General features: G+C 37.5%; 1 protein-coding gene across 10 annotated transcripts in view; it reads left to right on the top strand.

Moving 5' to 3' along the window:
* MEF2C (myocyte enhancer factor 2C) overlaps nucleotides 1-9695 on the top strand; it is a 191128-nt gene extending 181433 nt beyond the window's left edge. For 8 of the 10 annotated variants that reach the window (XM_081320823.1, XM_081320817.1, XM_081320816.1 and 5 more), the window contains one exon: nucleotides 4184-9695. In XM_081320823.1, the coding sequence (XP_081176949.1) occupies nucleotides 4184-4505 (322 nt within the window). In that variant the 3' untranslated portion in view covers nucleotides 4506-9695. The remainder of the gene's footprint in view (nucleotides 1-4183) is intronic. The other 2 variants (XM_081320825.1, XM_081320824.1) reach the window with 1 other exon arrangement.
* The last annotated feature ends 18080 nt before the right edge of the window (nucleotides 9696-27775 follow it).

The following is a 27775-nucleotide window of genomic DNA, read 5'->3' as shown; positions in this document are numbered from 1 at the left end:
ACCCTGACTGCTCTTTAGAAGGCCAGATCCTGAAGCTAAAACTCAAATACTTTGGCCACCTAATGAGAAGGAAGGACTCACTGGAGAAGAGCCTAATGCTGGGAAAGATTGAGGGCAATAGAAGAAGGGGATGACAGAGAATGAGCTGGATGGATGGAGTCACTGAAGCAGTAAGCGTGAGCCTAAATGGACTCCAGAAGATGGTAGAGGACAGGAAGGCCTGGAGGAACATTGTCCATGGGGTCACGATGGGTCGAACATGACTTCGCAACTAACAACAAGAATCCCCTCTTTATTATTTTTAAAATAAGGTGGCAAACATATCCACCTTTCTCCTTCCATTTTCTCCACAACAACAACCCTATGAAGTTAGTTAGGCTGAAAGAGAGTGACTGGACCAATGTCACCCACCGACAGAGGACAATATATGAAGCTTTGGGTGGAAGTCCTTGGTGCTCTCTGAGCTTGGCTGTATTATTATGTATTCAGCTATGTTCCATTAGGCTAGAAGTAGCTGGCCTCACCTGAACTTGGGCTGGCCAGGAAATAATCTTCCAGCCCAATTTCAGCTGCCCCAAAAGCCAGAACTGCACTGCTTAAGAACAAGTTTTAGGGCTCTCTTGCAGTCATAAGTTGAGACTACCTGTACTTTACATGCAGAGGTTTTAATACCTGGCATCACTGGTGATATCAGATGACTGCAAGATCTAAAATCATGTAGATTATTTGACAGAAGATGTTTTTCCATCATTTCTTAGGAAAAGCTCACATAAATGCTAGCCTACCACTTACTTGAGCTGAGTCTAGAAATTATATCCCCAAAATTCAGACCTTGAAAGCAGATAAGCAGTTCATTTATAACTCGTATGTTTTTCCCCAATCTATTAACATAAGCTTGTTTCACTGATTGTATCATACCCTTGTAGGCACAGTGATATTAGAATTCAAAGGTTTTTACTTCTCTGCTTTTAACCAGAGCTTTAAACCATTCAGACTTTAAGACTTTACTGCACTTTGCAATACATATCTGCTTAGTATTACCAACTGATCTACCAGCTTGACCCAGACATAATCCACATTTGCTTGAGCATCATGCATTTTAGAAGAGGCACATATATTTCACTCTCTTACATTATGATAAATTACATGTTCAAAAGTTTGCCATCAAGCAAACCTAGTGTTCGTTTTCCCAGTGAAAGGGCATGCATTCCTGCCCTCTAGTGGCAAATTCAGGAGGAAAAAATCTATAATAATTTATACCAAGCTGTTGTAAAAGCCAGAAACTCTTTATAAAAATTAAATATAAGCAAATCCAGTGTAACAAGGAAACTAGCAAAACCATAGTATTCACTTTTCCTATGATTTGAATTGCACATAGTCAAGGTTGAATGTCTTTTCTGAGATTGGAGACATGAGTGCATTACCGATATACCTCATTTATGACCACAATTGGAATTTCCACCATAACTTAGTTTCAATTGCAAGTAGAATTGGATCTGATATTAGAACAATTTTTACATCAGTCATTAAGTGAATGACCATGGTTGTTAAGCAAATCTAACTTCCCCAATAGGCATTTTCTGTGAGCAAAAAATGCAAAAAATGTTGCAAATTTTGATCACATAACTGCAGGACATTTCAATTGGTAATAATTGTGGGTAGGTTGCCAAACACCACAATTGTGATCACACAACCATGGGAATTGTGTGACAGTCATAAGTATATATACAGATCATAACTCACTTTTTTTCAAGGCTATCATAACTTTGAATATATTGTTAAATGAACAATATAAGTTGAGGACTATTTGTAATAAAAGGCTTTTTTGTGCCTATTTAGTGAGATGCCTTCCTTTTAGAATGCCCTGAAAGCAGTAGCTCAGCCCTATTTAAATTAAATATGCTGCCATTGACTTCAGTGAGAAGTGGATTATTTTGTATGTAATGCTTAGGTGGAAATTGTATTACTGTGAAAGCTCTATGAAATATTTCCTATAATCTTCATAATATTCTTTGTGCATTAATATTAGTGTTTTAAAAATACGTTACAAATAGAAAATGCCCCACCTAAGCAGTTAAAGGGAACAAATTGTTTTCAGTTGAGCACCATAACATAAACAGACTATTTCACAAAGAAAGCAAGGTTCATAATTAAATGCTAAACCAATAGCAAACTTTCATAGATTTGGTACACACTATCATCTATTTCTAGCTCAGTCATAAAATACCTACCCTGATTTTACCTGTACATTATTCTATGAACATTTATGCTACATTTGTCAGAAATTGACTCTCAACTGGAAAAAAAAAAGAAAATTTCACATGGCAATTCCTTCTGTCAATCTTGTAAATCAGTTTTAATCTGAAATTAAATAACAGTTAGTTAAGCTGCAAGAAAAGAAAACACTTCTTTTAATTCTGCTCTGTCCAGTTTAGTATGTAAGCTGGATCTTAGGAGTATGCATTTTTACTTTTTTAGAAATCAAGAAAACTGTGTATGAGAGACCTTATTTTTATAGTTAGTGCTTCTAGTTTCCACATTGAATAAAGGTATTCATTACACACCAAATTGAACTAATTTCCAATAGTTAACAGATCCCAACTATAGACAGTGGGTTAACTTCAGGTATTGCCAAGAATGTAAAATCAAGACAATTCTGCCCTTTGGCCTGCTTTTCACACAACTGCAACTGTATGGCCAATATGCTTGTCTATTCCTTTAGAGAAAATAACTGCACCAATTTTGACAAAATCAGCTGAATGCAGGGCAGATGAAAGCAATTACGGATGCAGCATTTCTCTTCCTCTTTGTTGACTAACAATAGCCATTCATTATTAAACATTGTGACAATTAATGATAAAAGCATTGCCACATCATTCCAAGGACAGATATATAGCATTGCTTTGCATTTCTGCAGAGTTTAGAAAACAGTTGGCTGCAGTCCTTCACTTTGTGCTCAGCCACAAAGATTTTAGAAGGCTAGGCCTGAGCATGTCAGCTTTCCAGTCTTTCAAAACGTGCAGCTCAAGTGACGTATCTCCTTCATGCCATACCCTTTCATCCCTCTGAAACATTCAATCTACCATGTCATCTCTGAGTGACATACAACTTCCATGCGCAATCAACTAGTATCCACAAAGTCATTGCCATTAGTACAGCTATTAGCACAATTTGAACAACTTATATTGATTCAGGATTTATCCACCTGGTGGCTGGATAATTTTGGGAGATGAAATTTCCACATCTTAACATTGCTGAGATTGAAAAACACTGATTTAAATAATTATATTGAAAATAACCATGTTCAAGTATTGCCTTTCCCCCCCCCCCTCATTTCATCAACCTACAGCTTAACAAACCACTTTTATCTGTTTGGCCATCAAAAAAATCCCTCTTAGTTCTAATTTCCTCATTGCCAAAAGAGGAGAGAAGGGGAAAATACAGGAGACAATAAGCAAACAGATAACTTGGTGTTTGAATATATAACTGAAAATCATGGTTTGGTTTGGTGACTTTTTCTAATGTAGCAGGGCTTTAGAATTAATCAGAATTTTATGTATCCAATCTTGCAACAACTTTTTGCTTATATTAAAAATGAATATTAGTTTCTACATAGCTTTAGGGTGATACAGACTTGGATGGGGAATTTCCTGAACCTTTGCTCAAACCTCTTTCCAATATGAGTTGCCATACACCTCAAGACCCTCACAGAACCTAGAAAAATGAACCCATGATGTCTTGAAAGCCATGTGAAAAACCAAAAGATGTGGAATAGAACAGGCCTAATTGTTCTTGTAGTTGAGTTGTAAGCAATCTCCACTAGTCTGCCATACAACCTACCATCTTTTTAAATTACTTTTCTGTATATGCACACGTGCAGTCATACCTTAAGAAATCAATCATGGTTTAAAAACAGCAGGGTGTGGGCTGACACTATTTTCATCTGAGATAAAAATCATTCTGGCTGCAGCTCTGGGCAATCCATAGAACAAACTGCAAGGACCATCTTAGGAGAATCATCCTTTCAGACGTGTCCCACCGCTGCAGAGACAGTCCTACACACACACTCCTTGGCTTTGTGTAGGAATGAGTTTTCAGTCTCTTAGCTGATATTTTGTATAAGTGTGCATTTCAGGGGGCTCTGCCTCCTCCGTCTGTAACTGGGTTTCCTTTCCTCCTACAGAGCTTGCACTAGCACTCATTTATCTCAGAATACAAATCTCTCCCTGCCTTCTACTCAAAGCCTCAACATCAAGTCCGAACCTGTTTCTCCTCCTAGAGACCGTACCACCACGCCATCGAGATATCCACAGCACACGCGCCACGAGGCGGGAAGATCTCCTGTTGACAGCTTGAGCAGCTGTAGTAGTTCCTATGATGGAAGCGACAGGGAAGATCACCGAAATGAATTCCACTCTCCCATTGGACTCACCAGACCTTCGCCGGACGAAAGGGAAAGTCCCTCCGTGAAGCGCATGCGGCTCTCTGAAGGATGGGCAACATGATAACTTTACTAGCTAATAGAGGTTTTTTTTTTCTTGCAGTGCGTGTGTGTGCTATACCTTAAGGGGAAAGAGGGAGGGGGGTCAATATGCATTATATGTGCTGTGTGTGGGGGGGGAAAGTCAGGTACTCTGTTTTGTAAAAGTACTTTTAAATTGCCTCAGTGATACCATATTAAAAGATAAACAGCAATGCTGAAGAGATGCTTCGCACTTGAGTTGTACAACAGATCACTTGTACAAAATAGGTTTTAAGGTTAACTTCTTTTTACTGTTGTGCTCCCTTGCAAAATGTATGTTACAATAGATAGTGTCATGTTGCAGGTTCAACGTTATTTACATGTAAATAGCCAAAAACGGAAAAAAGAGGAGGCATTTGCCCAATCCTGGGCAGATCTTTACCGAGAGAGAAAGTGGCTGTTATGCAACAAATAGAAAATGTACAGATGTTTTGGGAGACCCAGGGTGATTAAAGAAAAAAAAGAAAAGGAAAAATTTAGGTCACTTAGTGTATCTGAAAATGCTCACAAATGTGTTGGCATATTGTATGAGTATGGCACTCAGTTAAACGGATCAAAATCATTTAAAAGAGGACCATACTTGTTTAAAAAGTATTTTGGGGTTCTTTTTTTAGTGTGAGGGCTAATCTATTTAATTTTTTTAAATTCTGGGTCTGGATCACTTATTAAATAAAAATATTAAAAAATATGTAAATTACATTTTCCTTATTTTCATATTAAAAAGTAAGACAGAGTTTGCAAAGCATTGTGGCTTTTTGTAGATTACAGAAGCCAAAATGTGTTTTCCCCCTTCATAGCTTTGCCAATATTTTAAACAGCCCTGAAGGAAACAAAGGGGGACTTTTTGTATAGAAAGCACTACCCTAAGCCATGAAGAACTCCATGCTTTGCTAACCAAGGTAATTGTTTTCTCTTTGCAGAAATTTTGTTTTTGAAATGTGTATTTCTAATTATATAAAATATTAAGAATCTTTTAAAAAAATCTGTGAAATTAACATGCTTGTGTATAGCTTTCTAATATATATAATAATTATGGTAATAGCAGAAGTTTTTGTTATCTTAATAGTGGGGGAATTATATTTGTGCAGTTGCACATTTAAGTAACTATTTTTTTTCCTTTCAGTTTTTCTTCTAATCAGAATACATTTTACAGAATCAATCAGCTGTTGGAGGCTAATCTGCAAACGATTATGATTTTCCTTTCCTAAAGCAGCCCATATAATTCTAATACATCTGCAGTCAGTTTTGCATCTTGAGTAGTTTGATCATATATTTGAACATGTCCTTCTTACCTTATTTATGTTTTGCATATCTTGAGGCTTTCTGCCCCTTAGATCACAACGTGACTCAACTTTGTCTTGTTTCTATATATTCGATAAAACTAGCAACCTTTTGGCTGTAAGAGGTAACTCAGAAAGCTTGCACAAACAAAATGGAAATCTGGGGTAGCATCAAAGTGAACATCATTTAAAAATCCATAACAATTACCCCAAATTTGGTACCCTGACTGCATATATTATGCCCAACGTTTAGTAGATTGTCTCAGAACTACAGGCAGATTCAGGTTCAAATGTAGTCAAGGAAAAGTGGCCTCGGTGGCCTAGATAGCCGCTCCAACTCTGTAATTCTTTATTTCTTGTACTCTTTCATACAGAGAAATTGAGGACAGGAATAGCAGCAAAAGGTCATCATTCTTAACTTCAGTCTGGCTATAAATGTTGAGTTGTTTATGTCCAAGAATGAATTTATACGTGCATTACATTAGTTATAATACCATCATGTACAGGTATACTGCAAAATAAATTCAATAAGGTCAAAGGGATTTGTTTCCAGATGACTGAATGTAGGTTTACTCAGTATTTTGCTATGCAACACTTGGTGACTTATGGCTGAATGTATGGACCACTGAAAAGTGTTGTGCTTATTTTGACATCTGTACAGTATTTAGATGGTGTGATGGTTATAATGTGAAGCATGTGCATCATGTTGAGTAACTAGAGCTGAACTCCACAGTTCCATTCAAATAGTAGTTGCTGTATTTTCTTTGAGCAATCAGCCCTGCTATAAAAAATTGACCATTATATTTTTCTAAATCCATTCTGTTCTACTTTTCTCTTGTTGGATAAAGCTAATATTATCCATACTTTCTACCCATACTTTTAATTAAGAATAATATCAAAATAAAATTATGCCTGAACAGGGTATCTAATTTATCTTTGACATTAATACATATTATTTATAATTTAGCAGGCATAAAAATGCATGAAAGTTATGTCATTTGCTTTAAATACTTCCATACCGGGATTGATTCTTGAAAGGAAAAGTGGGTTACTTTTCCCCATACTAAATAATGTGTGAAAGGTATATCTGGATTCCCAGTGCTGTAGGAGAGTCCCTTTGTATATGACTTAGTTTATTTTATTCTTTATAATTGTTTTATATTTCTTGGAGCTTTAACATCTGTCAAGCAAATTACGTCTTGGTGGTCCACCCTGCTGAGCTGAGTGAGCGAGTGAGTAAACAAGTGATGTAGCTTATTTTCTTAGGACCAGAGGGCAGGGAAGAGATGTAGGATGGAAGAAATATGAGTAATTTCTAGCATGTTGGAGTCAAAACACAGCTCGTGATGCAGTTCTTTTAACTGCTCATTTTGATACAGTATCAATATAAAGCAGAGTGAAAAATTAGAGCACTATTCACTCTTTACTATTTAATCCCAGTTGCTGATTAATCTGTAATACCTTTCCAGAGTCACAAACAAGCATTTGCAAATCAACTGACTTGGGCAAATTTTAATGGAGACATATATGTCTACACAAGAATACAAGCTGTGAAAACTCTGTTTGATTAAGGATACCAACCAAATATAGATGTAAGGCTTTGTTCACTTTTAACAAAATCAATAATAATGACACCTATATCACAGCTGTAGTGTCATAGCTTATGATTCCGTGCTGGCTCAGCAGTTGCTTTTTCTTATCTTAAGCATTTCTTGACTAGCCCAGAAAGTCTTGGAAGTATGTTGAAGCCATATCATTTGCATGTTCTAGATAACAGAAAAACTGCATTGATAATGCATTAATTCCACCAATGACTTTAAACACATATAAGTGCATTAAAGGAAGTGAGATTGGGGCCAATGTTTGATTTTCCTAACTTCAATCAGGCTTCCAAATGACTTTCTTCACTTTAACATTTACCATCACTTGAGAACATTCATCTTCAACAGGAATTAAATATGCAATATGGTATGTGGCCATTTTTTTAAAAAAAGGAAAAAGAAAGAAATATTTGGCTTACCAATATGGTTGTAAGTCATTTGTCAATGTGGGTGGGTGATAGTGACAGCCATGCACATGCACACATAAAGTTACTGTTGAGAATTGAAGGGGTCTGTGCATGTGAACCAATGGAAATAAGCTCCTCCCACTCAGCCAGGCAATTGTGATCTTGAACAGAGCTAAATTGTGCAAGAATGGATATTACTATTTCTTCCTTTTTCCACTATTGAGCTAAACTAAAATATAGAGGCACAAAATCTAGGGTTAACTGAACATTGTAAATGGATTTAATTAATAAAGAAGCACAATGTTTAATGATGATGTTGCTTTCTAAAAGCTTTAGCGGTCAATCCTGAACTGTTCTTTTTATCTATACCTTAATAATTTATGGTAAAACTACAATGGTGGGACTTAATGGTGAGATTCTTTTGTATTTAAGCATTTTTGGGGCAGTGCCCCAAAAAGGATTGAGACTTTCTTCAACCTGGGCAGAACAAAGTTAAAGGCAATATGCAATAGCCAAAAAGACGTCTTCTCCCCTTAAACTGATCTTTATTTTGGAAAAGGCTTATTAATGAAAGGAAAAGCCTCTTTTCTGATGACAGTATATGATATACACCACCCTTTCCAAATCTAGTGCCTTTTTAATATAGTGTCACAATAAAATTCCTCCCCTAAAAGGAAATAAGCATTGGCCATATCTTAGCTGGGCAAGCTTAGCTCAGCTTGTAATCCATATATGAAGAATACTAGGTTGGGGAAAGCTAATAGAGAAAAATCTGCACACATTTATATATTGTATGCATGGATCTCAGAAAAGGAGTTTTTAAAATCATTTCAGTGTTATTTTTCCTTTCTTTTTTTTTTGGTAACTAAATGATTTCTATTTTTCCCAGGAGTGGAATTTAACATTTTTAATAATACAGTGATATCTGTTTCTCAGAAGGTTTTTTTCCCCCCAAACAAAGCTAAAAAGCAAGAATAAAACAACTGCTATGCTGTTTTCAAGAATGTCAAGAACCCCTTTTTGTATTGTTTGACTTTGTCTTAGCTTTTATGCATCTTCCTCATAGATGCAACAGTGTGGTTTGGTTTGGCTTTCTCTTTCTTTCCTGCTGCCTCTAGAGGGCAAATGCTTTGCCTTTATGTCCCAAAAAGCCACTTGAAACCTCAATAAATGCTATTGCCTAAACCCAGCATATTCCTCTGCTCCCATTTTATACCAATTGCAGTGACATCTTCACGTATGTGGCCTCCATTTCTTGACACTATGAGTCCCTCAAACAGCTGGTAGAACATTGGTGTCAGGTGAGAAGACCTTATTCAGAAACTAGTAACAGGCTTTTGTGAATATATTCTAACCAAAGATGTGGAGCAATCCAAGTATAGAATTGCACACTTTGTATCAAATTCTCTATGGGTATAATCATGTTGTTTAGTTTTGCTTGTCCCTGCTTGTACCTCAAACTGGCCCATTCTTCAATTTTAGTCAAAGATTCAGCTCAGTGGTAAATGAAACTCACTTAACCTAAAAATTTTTTGACTTGGATTGCTTCAGATGGTTTGCTTTTGCTTTATTTTATTTTAATCCTGGGAATTTGCTTTAATTAAATCAGTGATATTCTCCTGCTGATGGGCACATAAAAGCATTTTGCAAGAAATATTAAGCTTAGAGGCTCACAGCGGCATAAGTTGGACTTTGTCGCCACTAGATGACAAGATATAACAATTTTAAAAATCACACCTGTGTATCTCAAGAGATTTAATCAGCTGTCTGTAGTGAACAATAAATAAATTAATGGGCAAAAAAAATCAGAAGTTCTTCCTGCTGGACATAAGGTATAATTTGTATTTTGCAGCCAAATCAGTAAAATTACTGGCTTTCTTAGTGATGCAGTGTCTCTGGTGCATTTTTTGTTTAAAAAATTAAATAGTCTTTGCCTCAGTTAGACACCCTTGACATATCAAATCAAGAGATCTGTTCTATAGCCTGCACTTTAAAATATAGAGACATGTTGTAATTCTAAAATCAACTCTTCTCCTGTGTGTGTGTGTGTGTGTGTGTGTGTGTGTGTGTGTGCGCGCGCGCGCGTGCGCATTGACAGGATCTTTATGGGCAGCAGTATCTATTCTGGTAATATGCTATCTTAATAGTGATAACAACACAGAAATATTAAAATATATAGTTTGATTTGTTTCAAAAATATGCAAGCATTAATATCTTCTTAATAAGGTGGGTTAAGTTACTGATATGTAGTGGTGAAGCTATAGGAAAACTGATCTGCAGGTGGATAGAATACTTCATCAGAGATAATCTGCTGTTTACTTTCCCAAAAAAGTAGTAGTAACAACAAAATTTTTCATTTGGAATATGTAATATTAATGCCAATATTAATAGCCTGCCATGTATTACACTTTCAGAACATTACTATATAAATATTAAAATAACTCAACAGGGAAACTGCTCTTGCAATCAAGATCTATTAAAACTGTTTCTGAAATGACATCAAAAAGAGTAAACAGATGTTTAAATTATAAAAAAGCTGTAAATGCCTTGGGGAATTTTAAGATCTTTGGCAGCAAAGTAGGTGTACCATAAGTCTCTTTGAAACAGTCTATCAAAACTGACTTTTGAGCAACATCTGACATAGGAAAGGTAATGTCGGCATCCAGTATACCTGAGGAAAAGCAATCCTTGGAATTCTCAGGTCTTAGCCATTTAATATTTTAAAGATCAAAATTAGAACTTTCAACAGAGTCTAGAAATGGATGGGGAGCTGTTTTTGAGAGATTTCATTATGCAAGTAAACACTACAGAGTCTCTTACAATTGAGGAAGTTCAAACCCTCCATTTTTGCTGGATCAAGCAAGATGGCTAACAAGCCTCTTATTTTGCTTCCCTTTTATAAAGTCATAGGAAGTTATTGGCAATATGCAAATAATTCTGGGGCTACTGTGTAATTAACTCGCTAAAACATGCATTTTCAAAACACACTCCATTTCATAGTGTAGTGTCTTGAGAAACTGCCTGGAACCAAATAGCAAGGAACCATTTTTTCCGGAGATTTATTCTTTGCTAAGTGGGCCAGCCCAGCTCAGAAGCTAGTGAGACAATAGACCAGAAGTGAAATATTTCTGCACCTTGAAACTTTTTACCACATCCTTCTATGGTACAACTCTTTCTGGGCTTCTTCCACATTCTCTTTCCCCTTATCTCTTCTCCCTCCCATATCTGTTGTGAATTTTCCCCCACAAAACCAAAATCTGATGTTCAAGTATTTGTTGCTCTTTTTGCTCAGTTTTATTTCTTTAATTACTACAATCATGAATTAGTCAATTACATCAAATATACATTTTTTCAATTGTTTCATTCAAGCTATTATTTTATCTGGCTTGAATTGTTCCCCCATCTTCAGTGATGGTAAAAGCTACTGGTTTCTACTGGCTGACATTTTTCAGCCAAATGTCATAGTTGTGGGTTTAGGAAAACTCGCTACAGCCAACTCGCCATGGCCAATTCATTGTGGCACAACTTACCACACAACAGTGCAACATTGTATTAATCATTTCATTCAGTTACTTTTATTATAGGTGACCATGTTTTCGTCAAAATTATTGTAACTCTTGTATTTCTGGATTGACTTTATTATTATTGGCCACAATTCCATTGAAATTAATTTAACTTGTATTTGTTGAATTGTCCTGTGGTGAGTTGTCTCACAGCAAGTTGGAGGCATTAGTTATCCTGCCACAAGTTGGCTATGGTAAATTGGCCATGGCGAATTGTCCACCTAGTTGTTTCATGTTCCTGAGACATTCTTAGTGGGCAGAGCCATCACAATGTTCCCAAATATCTTATTGTGAGATTATAATTTAGAAAATATAAATCTCTAGGAGTACCCATTGATCTCAGCATTTGTTGTCACACCTATATAGGAAATACACTCTTTATCAAACAAAAAACCAGGCCTGGAGGGGAGAAGCTGGTAGAAAGTAATCTACTATCATTGATTAAGCATCATAACCAAACAGTAAACAGAATCTCTGGATCCCCAATATACTGCCACACAGTAATTGAGCGAACAGCTGCAACAACGGTGGATACAATCATAAATAAGTAGCACATTTCTATGTCACATTAGTGTAACAGGATTAATGTGTGTTCTTGAACAGGTTTATAGAATCCTGTGTTGTTCTCTCTATTTTGAACATTTTAAACTCAGGGCAAGCAATGGATCATCTGCAGAGAGAGGGAGAGGGGTCAAAAAGCAAGATGGCAGATGCAACTAGTTACATAATCAACAAATGCCCTTTTTCTTGTATGTCAGGCAAGCATCAGGCTTTTATTTAAAAATCTGAAATGCTGATATTAAGCACTTTTATTAGAAAATACTAGGAGAGTGTTACTTCTGTTCAGATATGCCAAAACTTCCATAGAAACTGCTGGAATTCAGTTGGGTTAAATGAATATAAAATTGCAGCTTTGATATTGGGCAGAGAAAGGTAACCTTCCTTTTTTATTTAATGTGTTAATTTTTCATCATAATGAACCAATCAAACCACATGAAATACTCTTTTTTGTTGTTGTTGAAAACCAACAAATTTGAAAAGTGTTATTTTTTTACAACTCTTCCCATAATTCAGATGCAGAAATCCATATAACCACTGCATGACAGCAAAGAGCTACAGAAAATTCTTGTAAATACTTTGCTATAGATTTTTTGCAGCTCACAGATGACAGCTTTATATTTATTGATCTGCCTTAGGCAGCCAAATGCTTTGGCTCTTAACAAGAAACCAGCACATTGTTCCCTGTCTTGATCAGAAGTTAGTCACGCAGACTCTATTTCTAATGCGCACAGAACCCCAAACCAGGCTGTTGTATTTTAATCTACCATTTTTTACAGATCTAGGCCTTCAAGTTAATTTATGATTTTGTGCATCATGTAAACTCAGAAATCTGTGTTTATGCTGTACGATGGTGAAAAATGCTAGATAAAATCTATGGTCAGAACTGCAACCCCATCTGACGGCTTTCCCTACTACTAACCTTCATTGAGAGGGATATAAAAAACAAATTTTTATTTTCACGGCTCCCTTACAGAATAATCTGCTACGTATTGTTCTACAGCAGGCCACAGATGATACCAGAAAGGTCCTATCTATTATTTTCACCAAGGACAGTGTTCTGCTTGAAAGACTATCCTGGCTAAATCTGTTCTAAATATAAAGAATCGTAAGTAAGAAAGGATCCCTAAATTTTCTCATCAACAACTGGTAGATACATCTCCTGATTTCTGTTGGAATTACATTAATCTTTTCAAGTACTTTGTCACCCTGTTTCTCATTGACCTCAAAGCGCCACAGTTTCTGCATTAAGTGTGTTATAGGAATGAATCACTAAAAATATTCAATCAAGGAAACAAATGCATCAAAAAGCTGAGAAACTTCTATAAATCCGGAAATGGTCTGAAGCCTGAGAATTTTCATGTTCTGTAGTATTATTAAGCAGGATAAATGATTAGTTTTACAAAATATTTGACTCTGCTTAAAGAGATGTTTTCAGTTATACTGAGTTCATGGAATAAATTTAAAAGTTTATCAGTCTTGACTTAATGTGTACTATCAAAGGCATAAAAGGGTAGATTTAAAATTCCATTGTAGCAATGAGTAAGCTATTACTGCTGGAATTAACTTTTGTTCATTGTCCTGGACATGGGCTCTGCCCTTGACTTAGAAATCTAAAGAAGATAGGAGTTTATGAATACAGATTTTTCTGAAAATACACAGACAACTGGAAGTGCTACCAATGTAAATGTAAAAATCAGAATGAATCAGGCAGATGGGATCCTACCAGAATCTTACAATGAATGTACTAATTGCAAATTAGTATAATGAACAAATCATATGATCCACAGCTAAGGGAAGTAGGTGTGTCTAGCATAATGACGAGAATGTCTAGGGATAGCATAATAGCTGTCTTCTGGTACTTGAGGGGCTGTCAAAGAGAAGAAGAGGTCTACTATCCACAGCATCTGAGGTAAGACAAGAAGCAATGGGTGGAAGCATGTGAAAGAAAGATCCAATTTGGAACCAAGGAGAAATTTCCTGACAGAACAATTAATCAATGGAACAGCTTGCTTCCTGGAGTTCTGGGTGCTCCATTGCTTGAGGTTTTCAAGGAAAGATTGGACAACTATTTGTCCAAGATGGTATAAGGTCTCCTGCCTTGAACAGGGGATTGGATTAGAAGACCTCCAAGGTCCCTTCCAGCCCTATGGTTCTATTCTATTCTAGAAGCATCCATGGGCTGGTGATAATGCAATTGTTTAGACTTTTAATTGTGGACTGTGGCTACCATCTTGACCTTCCTCACTGAAATGGTTTCTACTCTCTCTATCCAACTACCTAAAAACTGTGAAGTGATGTCAGGAGTAGAAATAATACCTAAACAGAGCGAGAATTGATATCTCCACCTGTAAACAGTAGCAATAATTTTCAAGGCCATTTTTTGTACACAGCTAAATTGTCTCCCATATTTCAGGATAATTACATATGATTGTGCTTCCTAAGGAATTCCCTGTTCTTCCTTTCACCCTCCCAGTTACAGCTGTAAGGGCTCTGTTCTCTCTGTCAGATGGGGAGACCCTATTTTAGAGCCCTCCAGGTTTCCCATGCACCTACCATCAGCACCTATGTTTGCCTGTTCCCTCATCTCAAAGCTCTGCTTAGGCCAAGGATGACATTATATCACTTACTAGGTCTACATTGATTTAATACAGTTTAAAATGTGGGAACAATTGCCAGCCTGCCAAAGGTGATAATCACAGGACCCTGTAAAACAGACATGTCAAACTCGCGACGTCACATGACATCACACGATGTATCTGGACAGTTTTGCCATTGCCGGCAATGGGGTGAGCGCGGCTGCCACTTGATGCATCCGGCCTGCGGGCCAACAGTTTGACACCCCTGCTGTAAAATTAGAAGCTCACATTTCATTTTAAAATAAATAAGGCACATACACCCCACACAAAAGCTTTCCATTGGAGAAAAAGGCTAATGCGTGCCGCAGAATGCACAGTGTGATATAAAAAAAGATGCTTTTATTCTTGGTACATTATGTTCTTGAAAATCTATAGCAGCCTCTATAGCTCTGAGCATATGAATTGCTTATACAGCTGCTTTTGTGTATTCGGTTTTTCAGCCTTGCTGTTGATCTGTGAAGTTGTCCTATTCTTTACTACTTGAATGCTGCTGCTAGTTCTTTATAGTTGGAACACATGGCCCTACCCATACATCTTTGACTTGAATCCTACCATCAGATTAGGTTGCATCTGACGTGACATTGATTTCCGTACTGAACTGCTGCTCAGCTGGGCTTCAAAGGCCCTTCCTTATGTTGTTGCTACTGTGCTAGTGGTAGTGGTTGTTATTTCACAATAGCTGTTTATGTCTTGGGGTTCCAGTTTCCCCTGACTACCATTTTTGAGGATAAGTTATCTAATTAGAAAATAAAAATCCAAAGGCAATTGAGGGAAACAATACAAATTAAAAATGCACAATGTACAATGTTGTACAATGCAAAGAAATGCCCTGACATTTTCAGACATTCAGTTAAAGAAGTTCTTATGGGAATATAGACCTATGCAAAGGAAACAACCAATAATTAAAAGATATTTATAGCAGTGAAATCTTAACCTTTTGCCCTTTTAATGGGCTGATTATATTATCATAGCATACATATTACACAGCTAAAGAAAAAGATGGTTTTCATTTGCCCTTCATTATTGTGTTTTCAAGCTGTTAAATGTATACAGAATCCTTAAACAAAAACTGCCCAAAATATTGTGGCTGATGAAACAGAAAATTTACAGTATTAGAATTAAATAATGATAGTCAAAATAAACAATTACCAGTTTTTTTAAAAAAAAAAACAAACCACATCATGATTCAAAACCAACCTTAGTTTTCATCTGATAATTCCCCTGAAGTCTCAGGATTATCCAGATAAGACTACAAGAAGAGTCTGGTTGATTTAAGCCAGAGGCCCATGTACAACATTGACATGATGGTCCCACTGAATGCATTTGGGAAGTTCACAAACCTATATTGAAGAGTATTTCCACTATTGCTTCCTACAAATATATTATATGGCTTGTTGTCTATAATTCAAGAGCTCATAGTCATCAGTATTAGTAGTCCTGTATAGCCTGAATACCATAAACATGTCCAATCTTTCTTAGGGGCATCTGAGGTGCAGAAATCTATATAGCCGCTAGATGTAAAGTCACAAAACTTTTTTTGCTACCTTCTAGTGGCAATCAGGACTTTTGCAGACTAGTTCCTGGTCTTTTTTTAAAAAAAACCCTACTTTTAAATAAACCGTGGAATTTGACAGTCATTACTATAGGCACAAGGTGTGTTTTCCACTGTTTAACCAAAACCTAAAGTGAACACTGACAGAGGCATATGGGGAGAAAATGATGATGTGTGGGATGTCCTCACACAAATGTCATGACTCATGTAGTTGCATCAGTGGCTTTTATATGTTGATGTGTCTCTAGGCCTGTCGTATTTGGGCATTAATGTGATTTATTCCAGATGCCACAGGATATTTGCTATATGTCATTTAGTTAACAACAGGAATGGTCACAGGCTGAGATATGTGAAATACAAATGCAATTTTCAAAATTATTCCAGATTCCAAAGCCGGTGCTTTCTTTTCCATGTAATTGCTAAAATACATGAAATTAATAAAGCTTCCAGGTTTCAGCTGCAAAAGTCTGAACAAGTGTTAGATGGCTACAAGGAAAACCTATTGCCATCTGGTATCATTCAGATTTTTGCACTCTAAATATGATAGTACTTAAGAAGTGTAGATGGATTTGTCACATGGTTCTATAAGCTTTTGGAAGATATCTAAAGGAAGATCTTTGATAGATAAAAGCTTGAACAATGTGTGTGTGTGTGTGTGTGTGTTTGTGTTGGATCACTATTCTAGGATCTTAGGAACTAAAGCAAATAGTCAGCCACTACTGACATAAATCAGAACTGCTAACCCAGCAAAATAGTGCAATGTAATTTTAATTGGTGAAGGGGAGGAGAAGGGAACATTACCTTATACAGCACACAAGAAACAAGAAAGAAGCAAGAGTTAACTCCATATGAACTTTCTGCTAGGAAAGGGGACAACGAGCTGAGCAAGCAAGCAGTAATAATGAAAAGATCTGTAACAAGAAACAATACTGGCTTTAACATCTCCAAAAGAAGCAGCAGCATCAATATAGTCAGTTCAGAAAAATGGCTAAGATAAATGTCAGGATGATCTACAGAGCATCATGTTGATGGAAACATGAGAGACAAGCAGCTTTCACCCATTCAACCTAGTTATTTACTCCATTTATTATCAAGAATTAAGGCAAATATGTTTTGACTATACTTTCATACTTGGCAAAATAGGACTTCTCCCCAGTCAGGTAAATCAATACCTGGAACTTTCATCTACAATAAAAAAAAACAAATTGTACCCACAACAACTACAATTCAAAGTTTACATTATAGCCAACTTTTTAGCAGAAATACAACCTCCTCTTCCCAGTATTGTGGTCTCAGAAGAACTGCAGTTCCCATCATCTGTGACCAGGCTGGTTAAGAATTACAGCTGTGCACTGCTTTATACACCACTAGTAACTCTATTTTAAGAAACTTTGATCAATTACCATTTCAAAGCAGATTCACACATCAAAATGCGGACCTGCCTCAAAACAAGAAATTACATCTGGAAGACTCCAAAGCATTTGGGAGATTTTGTGGTTTTCTACTATCTTTGAGATTCTAACAAACCACACAATGTTGCAACATATTTCTAGCCAGTTTCAGGAAGGATGGATGATGTGACAGTCTGACACTGACATGAGAATACAGATAATTAGAAGTCTCACTTTGTTGAATTCTCAGCTTATCAGATTTCTTTCAGGGTGGCAGGCCTAATATTATTTGGGTTCATTCACATTCTCTGCTTTCAATATCAATAGTCTCAGTTTTGCTCAGTCTTGTGCTGTTGGACTACTACACCTATTCCATGTTGGTCCTGCCTACAGAATTGGGCACATAGCTCATCTCCCAGCACTCCAAATATGGGGTCTAAGGTCATCACACTTGAGTTAAAGCTTACTTTTGCATTCTATATGATTGGACCAAATTGAATCCTTTTCACATTACAGTGAATGAATGTGTCCTAAAGTTACATTGATATGCACTGGTATGAATAGTTGCTACTTTTAAGAATAGACTGAGTGCAAGACTATGAATGGCATATTTTTTTCTCCACAAACTGCTTATTTTTCTGGTTGCTTCTTTCATCCTTGCTAATAAATTGACATAGAGTATAGCCAACCAGCCACAACTTCATACACTGAATCCTGGTTCTGTCCCTCCATGAAGGGACCAACCTTGTCAAACAACTAACATAGTCCTCCTTGCATCCCAGGAAAAAAAAAACATCAGGATCAGAGGCAGCAAAACCCATATGATCAAATCAGCTTTTAGTCTTCCAAATTCCAGGCATATGAAGCCAAGCTTTGCCAAAAATGGCTCTTTCAGGATAGCATTGAGCAACAGAAGGCCAATGTTGAAGACATCCTTTCCATGAGACGCCAAACTTGCCAAGCTGCTAGACCAGCCCTTATGGCATTCCAGAAAACTCAAAGCTCCAAAGGAGCAAAGGACACAGCTATGGCACTCCAGAACAGAATGTAAACGTGTAAGAATTTATTTGTTAAAGTAGATGTGTAAGTGTGGATTTTAGCGCACTGGTTCTGCCAACATCTCCAGAAGTGTTTGCTAGCCAGAAAGCTTGGATGGAGGCTTGACTTACTGTGGAGGCATCTTCAGAGGGAGAAATAAAGTCAAGATTTGGACATATAAATTTAATAAATACATATATAAAAAAGATGGCAGCCATGATCAGGTGACCAAAACCCTGACTACTTTTAACGTCTGCTGTGCATGTGATACACATTACAAATAGACGAGACTTTGATCACATGGCCATAGCTGGTATCTTGACTTTTTTGACCACTCCCAGGATGCCCTGACTTGTTGCATTTTTCTTTTCTCAATCTGACTCTCTCAGCTTTAAAAGTAAGGCTGGAGGAATATTTCAAAAATGATATTGATGTTAGAGCTTTGAAGCTACAGTATGTATCTGTAAAGATTCTACCATGTCTGATCTTTTCATCCCATTCTGCCCCCAAATTAAGTAGCTTATGCTGTTTTCCCATTGCAAGCCTAGATGAATCTTATTTCAGTTCCAATCTTGAACTGCCTTGAATTAACACTGAATCTTGAATTACAATCTTGAAGCAAAGCACACTCTCTTAAAAACTCCAGTCTCCAACTTGAACTCACGTAGGCTGATTCACAATGATTTATCTGAAGTTTAATAGAAGGTGTAGTCCAACACCTCTGGAGGCATCAGATTAGAGAAATTACAGCAGCATATAAAATAACCCAATGAATTTGATCCATTGGCATTCAAATTATCTTTCAGTGAAATTAAACCTATCCTGATTACACTGTATTGTGTCTTGTTCTGTCAGCTAACAATGGGAACTTCCTCTAAAGAGAAACATGATTCTCTTACATAACAGAATAATATTAGCTTCTTTTGTCATGCTTGCACTCCCCACTTCTCTCTAAAGAAAAATGGGATTTTCAATTTTACAAGCATCTTTTCTTAGCAACCAATTTTTCAGGAAGTGGGGGCAAAGCTGGGCTTCAGACGCTATTCTTGGCAGTATTTCTTTTTTCTTCAGTAAACACAGCCGACAGCAAAATGTCACTTCTCCCTAACAAACAATCAAACCAGATGCAACTGAACTTCACAGACTGGTTGACAAGCTCGCCCCAGTGATTCATGCCACACATTTGGCATCCAAACAGCCAGACAAGCTGTCTCTATTGACATCTGCTCCCCTTCAACACATGACTTTTCCCCATGGACTCACTGCCTCATCTCTGGCTAATCCCATCCCTGAGATCACTCTTCTAGTGCCAGGAAGATACATTTTTCCCACATTTTTACCCACCAGTTTGCATTAAATGTAGTTAAAGAAGTTTGCTTTAGATTTTTTTTCCTAAGAAGATAATTTGGGAGGAATCCTCTGGGTAGATTACTATATTTCAGCCTTCTTTGCAAGGGTGCATATAATATCATTGTACAATCAAGTCTCCACAGTCTGCAGATTCTCTGACTTCCTATGCTTCAACTAAATCTCAAAGAAGACATATTAGGGAGCTCTTCCCACTGAGATTTATCAGCAACAGCACTGGTGTCATTTTGTTACTATCACTCAGCAGGAATTCTTTCTTTGACAAATAGCTGAGAAATTCTTCTTCCCAATGGCTCTGCTCCCAACAGTTCAAAAGGCCTTTTCTGCCCAATCCAACTCCTTGAAATCCCACTGTTATCCATGACTGGAACATCAAAAGCCCACCATAGTTTGTCCCATCTGCCTCTAAATGGACAATGTCCCTGCCTCTCTTGAAGAAATTGTGAAGCCCCATCTGCAGGATGCAGGAAGCACACAAAACCATGTCCCCTCCGGTCCACGAAAAAACCGTGTGTGTGTGTGTGTGTGTGTGTGTGTGTGTGTGTGTGTAAAGAAGGGGCTTCTTCTCTTGGAAGTGACACAATAGTTTCTGACCCAGCTCTCAAGGTAAATAACAGAGATATTTTACTGTAGTAATTAACTGTATTAAATAGGACCTGCATATAGATACCTTTTGTAACTAATAAACAATACATGCAGGGACTCAGAATTAGTCTTAATGTCTTCTAGGAGAACTTATGTAGACTGCAGCAGCATGTTTCCATTTTTAAAGAAACCCCATTGTGGTTCAGTGACATGGATTGAAACATGCTTTCACTTATACTTCCTTGAACAGTAACATTTCCCTACTTCCTACCCTGCAACCATATTGGGACTGGCAATTCCCAGAATTTCTTTTGCCATGTTAGTTGGGAATTCTTAGATCTGTAGTTCAGGAAGATTTTAGAAGATTGATGGAAAAGAATCCACCCACTTACTAGAATTCTCTTGTTAGCTTGATCTTTAGACTGATGTTTTATTAACTAGTTTTATTAACTAGGGCATCATTATCAGCACGTTTCCATGGCAGATTCTCTGAAGAGTCAGATTAGATTTTCTCTAATCTCTTTTCTTTTGCCATCTATATCCCTGGGCGAAGAACCATTGCCCCATCAAGATGTTGGTGTATTTCAACTGTCAGCATTGCACATTGGCCATACTTGCTTGGGCTGTTGCAAATTACAGTTCAGCAACCTCTGAAGTGCTATGTATTCTCAAACCCTCTCAAGCCAGAGAATTCAGAAGAAGTCATGTAGTCTTTTAGGAGCCATAGGGACTACATGAACAGTTCAATGTATTCCTGAATGTACTAAACTATGTGCAAATCAATTTTCATAGAAATATTAAGTTGGGAGCACTCATTTAGGCTTTAAATTCAACTCTCCATTCACTTAGGGATCCTGTTCTGTACCAGCCTGCTACCGGCCCTGCAGAAAAGGCAGGGACAACCCCTTTAGAAACGGCAAGAGGCTGGAATTACGCCTGCCAAATTTATTCACATAAAACAGAGTAAGACAAGACACCAACCATAAAACACGAGCTAAGAAGCAGGAACAATCCAAGCGGTTGCCTTCAGCAAACCAGCCCTCCCACACATTCCCCTTAAATACAGTTCAGGGCGTGGCCTCTCTGTGCCTCCTTCCGAGGTGCCCCATTGCCTTCCTCTGTTTACTCCTGACTGACTGCCTCCTGCGTCGGGCGTCCTTGAACAGGGCCAGCTGTGGGTCATCATCATCCACGCTGTCAGGCTCACACAGCTGGGTCTGCATCGTGACCAGATGAGAGGGGCCTTGCTGGGGGCTCTCATCAAGCTGTCCAATCCCCTCAGCAAGCTCTTCAACACCCCCCTCCTCCTCTTCTGAGTCGTCCGACCCAGCTGCCGAACCCACAGGCTGACCCTGAATCACAACAGATCCAAATAAAAGTATTCTCAGTAGATGGTTGTTAACTATGAGCACAGTCAATTAAGGAATTCACCACTTAGCTGGACAATTAGCTCCACTGTGAAAGCGTTCTTACCATTGGAAGTTCTTCTAATTTTGTATTCATTTTGTTGTCATTGCCTTAAGGTGGAAAATATATAGCATGTGATTTTTTTTTCCATTGGACAGTACATGAAAAAAGCTAGTACTGTCAAAACATTTTTCTATCAGCCCTGTGGAAGTATGAAGATCAAACCTGACAAAAACTGAAATGCTAGCATACCAGAGCACAATAAAATGAAATGGTTCTTCAAGAATAAAGACTAAATATTTGCAATTCAGTATGCTGTAAACATTTGGATCCTGCAGTTCACAACCTGCCTATGATATAAGCAAAGATTTCACCTGGCCTTTCAGATCTTGCTGAACATGCCAGCTAGCAGAGCCTGTAATGATAGATCCTGTGTTATTTAACTTCTGGAGGGTCACAAATCCTCTCTCCCCCAACTGTTTCAAAAGGAAAACCAACAAAATGTGGCATCCACTTTGGCTTCACACTTCAAAATAAATTGGCAGTATGGGCCCTGGATCCACATTTTTGGTCTGAGCATTACAGGATCTATACCTAGATCCATAGGTATATCTCTGTAAGTAGGGAGCTCTGTATTTCAGTGGTAAAGGTTTTTCGCAGAAGCTTATGGTTCTGAGAAGAACAGCTGGGTGGAAGGATTCTGTGGCCTGCAATCCTGCAGAATTAATTCTCACTAAACTGAAAGCTCTGAACCATATGAAGTCCAGGATGTCCGTATATTCCTTTGTGAGCAAGTAGATCTCTTGCTAATGCATTAGTGCATTTGTGTCACTGAAAGGAATCCCTATGATGGTTAGCCAACTAAAATAAATGCACTATGAATAAATTTTCAGTAAAAAAAAAGAACCGTAACTCCAAGCAACAGTGCTATTGTTGAATTTTAGTGGAAGCATGAAGAAATGTGGTTGTTCAAATTATGGGGTTCAGGATTGGCTTTCCAAGAAATAACTAGTTTTATACTTTGTTATACAGTTAAATTAACATATATTTCAAAAATTCCAAAGTAGCCAAAGCAAGTACATTTTATTTATTTATTAAAGTGCATGCCTGCCATCTCACTGTTGCAGTGACTCTTGGCAGCTTAGAAGACCAACATCTTGCCAACAATACTGTGCATTACAATACCCCATCATCTTCAGAGATTAGCTTAATAATATTAATATGAAATAAAGTACTCATAGAAGCAGAACTGGAAGAACTGCAAAGGTCTGTGCAGGGCAAAGAAAATCAAGCTTTGGCAGAATTAGACTGTAGAAGCAAATCAAGGTCAGCTGTAAAGAAAATCAGCATAGCTATTGAATCTGTTTAATTTCTGAACCAGCCATTCTCTCCTCTGCCTTTTTCTCAAAAAGAGCCAAGCCCTCTACTTTAAAAAAAATGGAAAAAGGGATAGCTGAGCATCTAGAATGGCACAAAAACAACAGAATAAGGTTGCCTGCATTGAAGTTTCTTCTAAAGAAACAGCTAGCACAAGTATTAAAAGATGCCAATGCTATATTATCAAATATAAGGATCAGCTCACTGCAAGAAACAAACTGATTAATATATAGCATGGCTGCAGTTATATATATATATATATATATATATATATATATATATATATATATATATATATATATATATATATATATATATATATATGATGTATAAAAATAGGGACCACTACAGTGGGAAGGTAACAGCATTCCGTGTGCCTTTGGCATCTAGTCATGCTGGCCACATGAGCACGGAGACGTCCTTGGACAAGCGCTGGCTCTTCGGCTTTGAAACGGAGATGAGCACCAGCCCCTAGAGTTGGAAACGACTAGCACGCATGTGCGGGGGAACCTTTACCTTTACCTTTATGATGTATAATAGAATACCTGGTGTGCAAAATCAACAAAGAAAACAAAACTAAACTGTGCATCGTCAAAATGTAAATTCAAGATGGAAAAGAAAACCAGAAAGCTAAAATCAAATGCAAACAACCAAAACAGATGGGGGGGAGGAAGAGCTGAAGAACAAGAAGACAAAGATCAAGAAATACCACTTAGAAACAAGGAATATTAAGGAGGCACTAGAAATAATGAAGCAATAAATAAGAACTATAGCCAGGGAGGTCAGCAAATATGTAGATCAAATTGCACACTATATGCAGAATCTCTGATTTCAATCCAATCAGAAACATTTCTATGAATCCATCACTGAATTGTAGTGAACCAGTCAACACCAGGCAAAGAAGAAACGGTACTGTCCTGGATGCAGCTAAGGGACAACCCAAAGAAATACAATAAGAACGCAGTTTGGATAAAGGACTTGAATAAGAATAAAAAAGAAACTGAAATGAAAGAACTTATAATAATAGCAGAAAAGATGAAGGGAATAGCAAGAAAGAAAGAAAAATGGTCAGTACCAGGTGAAGGTGAACTGCATGGTTTTTGGTTAAAATATCTGACTGGCCTACACCTACTCATTGCCAAGCAGCTTAAAAACACACTATAGGGAGTTGAAATTGAAAATTAGTTAACATCTGGCTAGCAAAAGCTACCTGATAATGAAACATCCAAGAAAAGGGACAGCAGGAGCTAATCACCTGCTTACCAACAACTTTCAAATTGCTAACAGGTGTGGTAACTAATACAGTCCAACAGCATCCAGGTGAAACTAAGTTCTTTCCACCTGAGCAGAAAGGAATTGCCTTTCTGGCAATGATTAAAAGCAGGAAAATTGAAGAAATAGACAGAGGGAATAATTCTGGCTACCAAGACCAAGGCTTTTAAAAAACATGCATATAAACCAGAATTGAGAAGACAGCAATAGACAGCAAATGCCATCTCTGCAAAGAAGCTGAAAAAACTGTTATGTATATAGGCACCTGCATAGCAACAGCCACCAGGGGGCATTGGCCTGGACGGTTTCGGCGGGAAACCCAGTTTCGGCGGGAAACCTAGGGCCAACCCCATTGGCTGTCCGCTTACCTGGCTAGGTATTTAAGGAGGCCAGGTAGCCCTCATTCCCCAGTTCACTACCCCCCTTCAATAAAGAGCTGAACTCACACACCGGCTGGCGTCTCTTCCTTGCATCGGACCCACTACACAATAAAAACAATGGAGAAGATTGTACAGACTGACTATAAGCCATACAAAGTAGCAATAATGGTGCATTGGGAGATTTGCAAGGAATACTATTTGCTTGCAAGTAAGAACCTGCGAAACCACAAATAAACAAAGGGATAGGAAAAGAAAAGGCTAAAGTGCTCTGGGACTTTAGAATTCAAACAGACAAGCACTTCCACATAACGCTCAGGCCTTAACAATTGTTGATAAGAAAGCCAGAAAAAGTCTGAATAGTGGATGTTGCAGGAACTAGAGAAAATCACAAAATATGAAGACCTGTAAATAGAAGTAACACAACTGGGACAAAATAAAGCAAAGGTAGTACCAATAGTAATAGGCACCTTAGGTACAATTGCAAACATCTGGAGCACCACTCGGCACTGACAAAATTACCAGGTTAATTGTAAAAAGCAGCCTTACTTGGAACAGCTTACATCTTTCAACAATTAAGGTAACCCTTGGGAAGAACTTGATAGGTGGACAAAAATGCAAAAATCTAGTCTAAATATCTGGCTAGCTGTGAGATTAATCACATAATAATAAATACTGTGGGATTTCCACATACAAGCCGGTAAAGTCTTGGTGCATAACATACCAGATATAACTGTGACTGAAAAAAGAAAATGTGACAAATTGGTGTGGCAGTCAATACCAGGGGATAGTAGACTAGAAGAAAAGGAATTGTGTCAAGATCTAAAAATTAGACTTGAGAGATTATGGCATAAACTGGCCGTGGCGGAGCCAGTGGTTATCAGCACACTGGGTGTCATATCACAATACCTTGGACATTACTTAGAAAATCTGAGCATTCACCAAAATTCCAACTATCAGTTACACATGGTCACATTGCTGCAATCCATACCTTTCCCGACACATTACAACATCCTTGGTTCTTAGGAAAAATACAGAATATAGAATAACAAATTTGGAAGGGAGCCTGGAGCTCTTCTAATCTAACCTCCTGCCCAAACATACCAGTCCAGACCAATGGCTGTCCAATCTCAAAAACCTCCAGTGATGGAGCATCCACAACTTCTGAAGGCAAGCCATTCCACTGATTAATTGTTCTCATTGTTAGGAAATTTCTCATTAGTTCTCTCTTTGATGAGTTTCCATCCAATACTTTTTGCCTTGCCCTGTAGTGCTGTGGAGAATAGATTGTCCCCCCTCTTCATTATGAAAGCCTCTCAAATACTGGAAGACTGCTATCATGTCACCCCTGGTCCTTCTCTTTGTTAGACTAGGCATAACCAGTTCCTGAAACCATTCATCATATGTGTTAGCTTCCAGTCCCCTAATCATCTTTGTTGCTCTTTTCTGCACTTTCTAGAGTCTCAGCATATTTTTTTGTATCATGGAGACCAGAAATGGATGCAGTATTCCAAGTGTGGTCCTAACAAGGCAGTATACAATGGTACTAATACTTCACATAATCTCAGTGCATATGAAGGCCAACACCAGCTAAGGACCTGGCAACTGTGATTTCACATTGTTGTGCACAATTATATTTTACCTGCAACTCCAGGTAAAAAAGGTTGCCTACATTTTGCAATAAAATTGAAGTTACTTTTCTCTAACTGAGCCAAAATACCTTGAATTGCTTAAAGTAGATTTAAGAAAAAAAATGTTATGATTGGAGTTTCTCAATCTTGGGAACTTCCAAATGGGAACATCTGTGATTTTAACTTCAGAATTCTCCAGCCATCATGACCCTTGCTGGGAATTCTGTACATTTTACTAAACCCACGATAGAAAAATGATAAAAGTGATGGAACTGACAGAGATAGAAATATTAACAGCTCTCACTACAGAAAAGACATTGGCAAAATTTAACTTTAAATGGAAGCCTTTTATGGACTTTTTGCAAGAAATTTTAAAAAAAAAACAAATTATGACATATAGTTTTGATGATGGGTAAAAACTATCCACTGTTTTAAAAATGGATACTATTGATATTCCAAATTAAGGGTTGAATTTAAGCTTTATTTACATATTCTGTAGAAGAAATTGGAAGTCACTTTTTTATACTTTTGTTTTTTCTAGATTTTTCCCCACACTCCTATCCTCTGTCTTTCTCTCTATGCTCTCTCTCTAGCCATCCATCTTTCTGACAATCTTTGTTAGTTTTATCTTTATGTTTTACAAAAAAAAACTTTTTTTAAAAAAATAGGGAATTTTGAGAATTGAAGTATACCTATCTGGAAGTTATGATCTGGAAGTTATGAGGAAGAGAGGGTTGAGAGAACATGACTGACCCGAAGCACTCAGCTGACTTTGGGTCTAAGGCAGGACTAGAATTCATAGACTCCTGGTTTCTAGCCTGACGCCTGAACTATTACACCAAGTGACTCTTTCACTAAGAACTAGGTGTAATTATATTCTATTGAAAGGAAGTGTCATTGGAACAAAGAACAAGTTTCTCACCTGAAATCACAGCTTTAGTTTTTTTAAAAGTATGTATTTTATGAATGCTAAGTTAATATATGAACTTGATATACGATCACATAAAGATAATACCAGAAACCATACTGAGATAATTAGACAGTGACTTATGAGGATTTTGTCTGGATGTAGTACAGGAATGTAGGGACTGGACACGTTCTATGCCTTTCTTCAAAATAGTAACCACATTAAATTTGCTTAATTTATACTGGCCTCATCTAACCTGCCTTAGTGGAAACTTCAGGGTGCCTGATATGGGTGATGGGA

The sequence above is a fragment of the Vipera berus genome, assembly GCF_964194415.1.
Source record: "Vipera berus genome assembly, chromosome: 2".
In the NCBI taxonomy this organism is placed as follows: domain Eukaryota; kingdom Metazoa; phylum Chordata; class Lepidosauria; order Squamata; family Viperidae; genus Vipera; species Vipera berus.
This window is presented reverse-complemented; position numbering and strand designations above follow the sequence as displayed.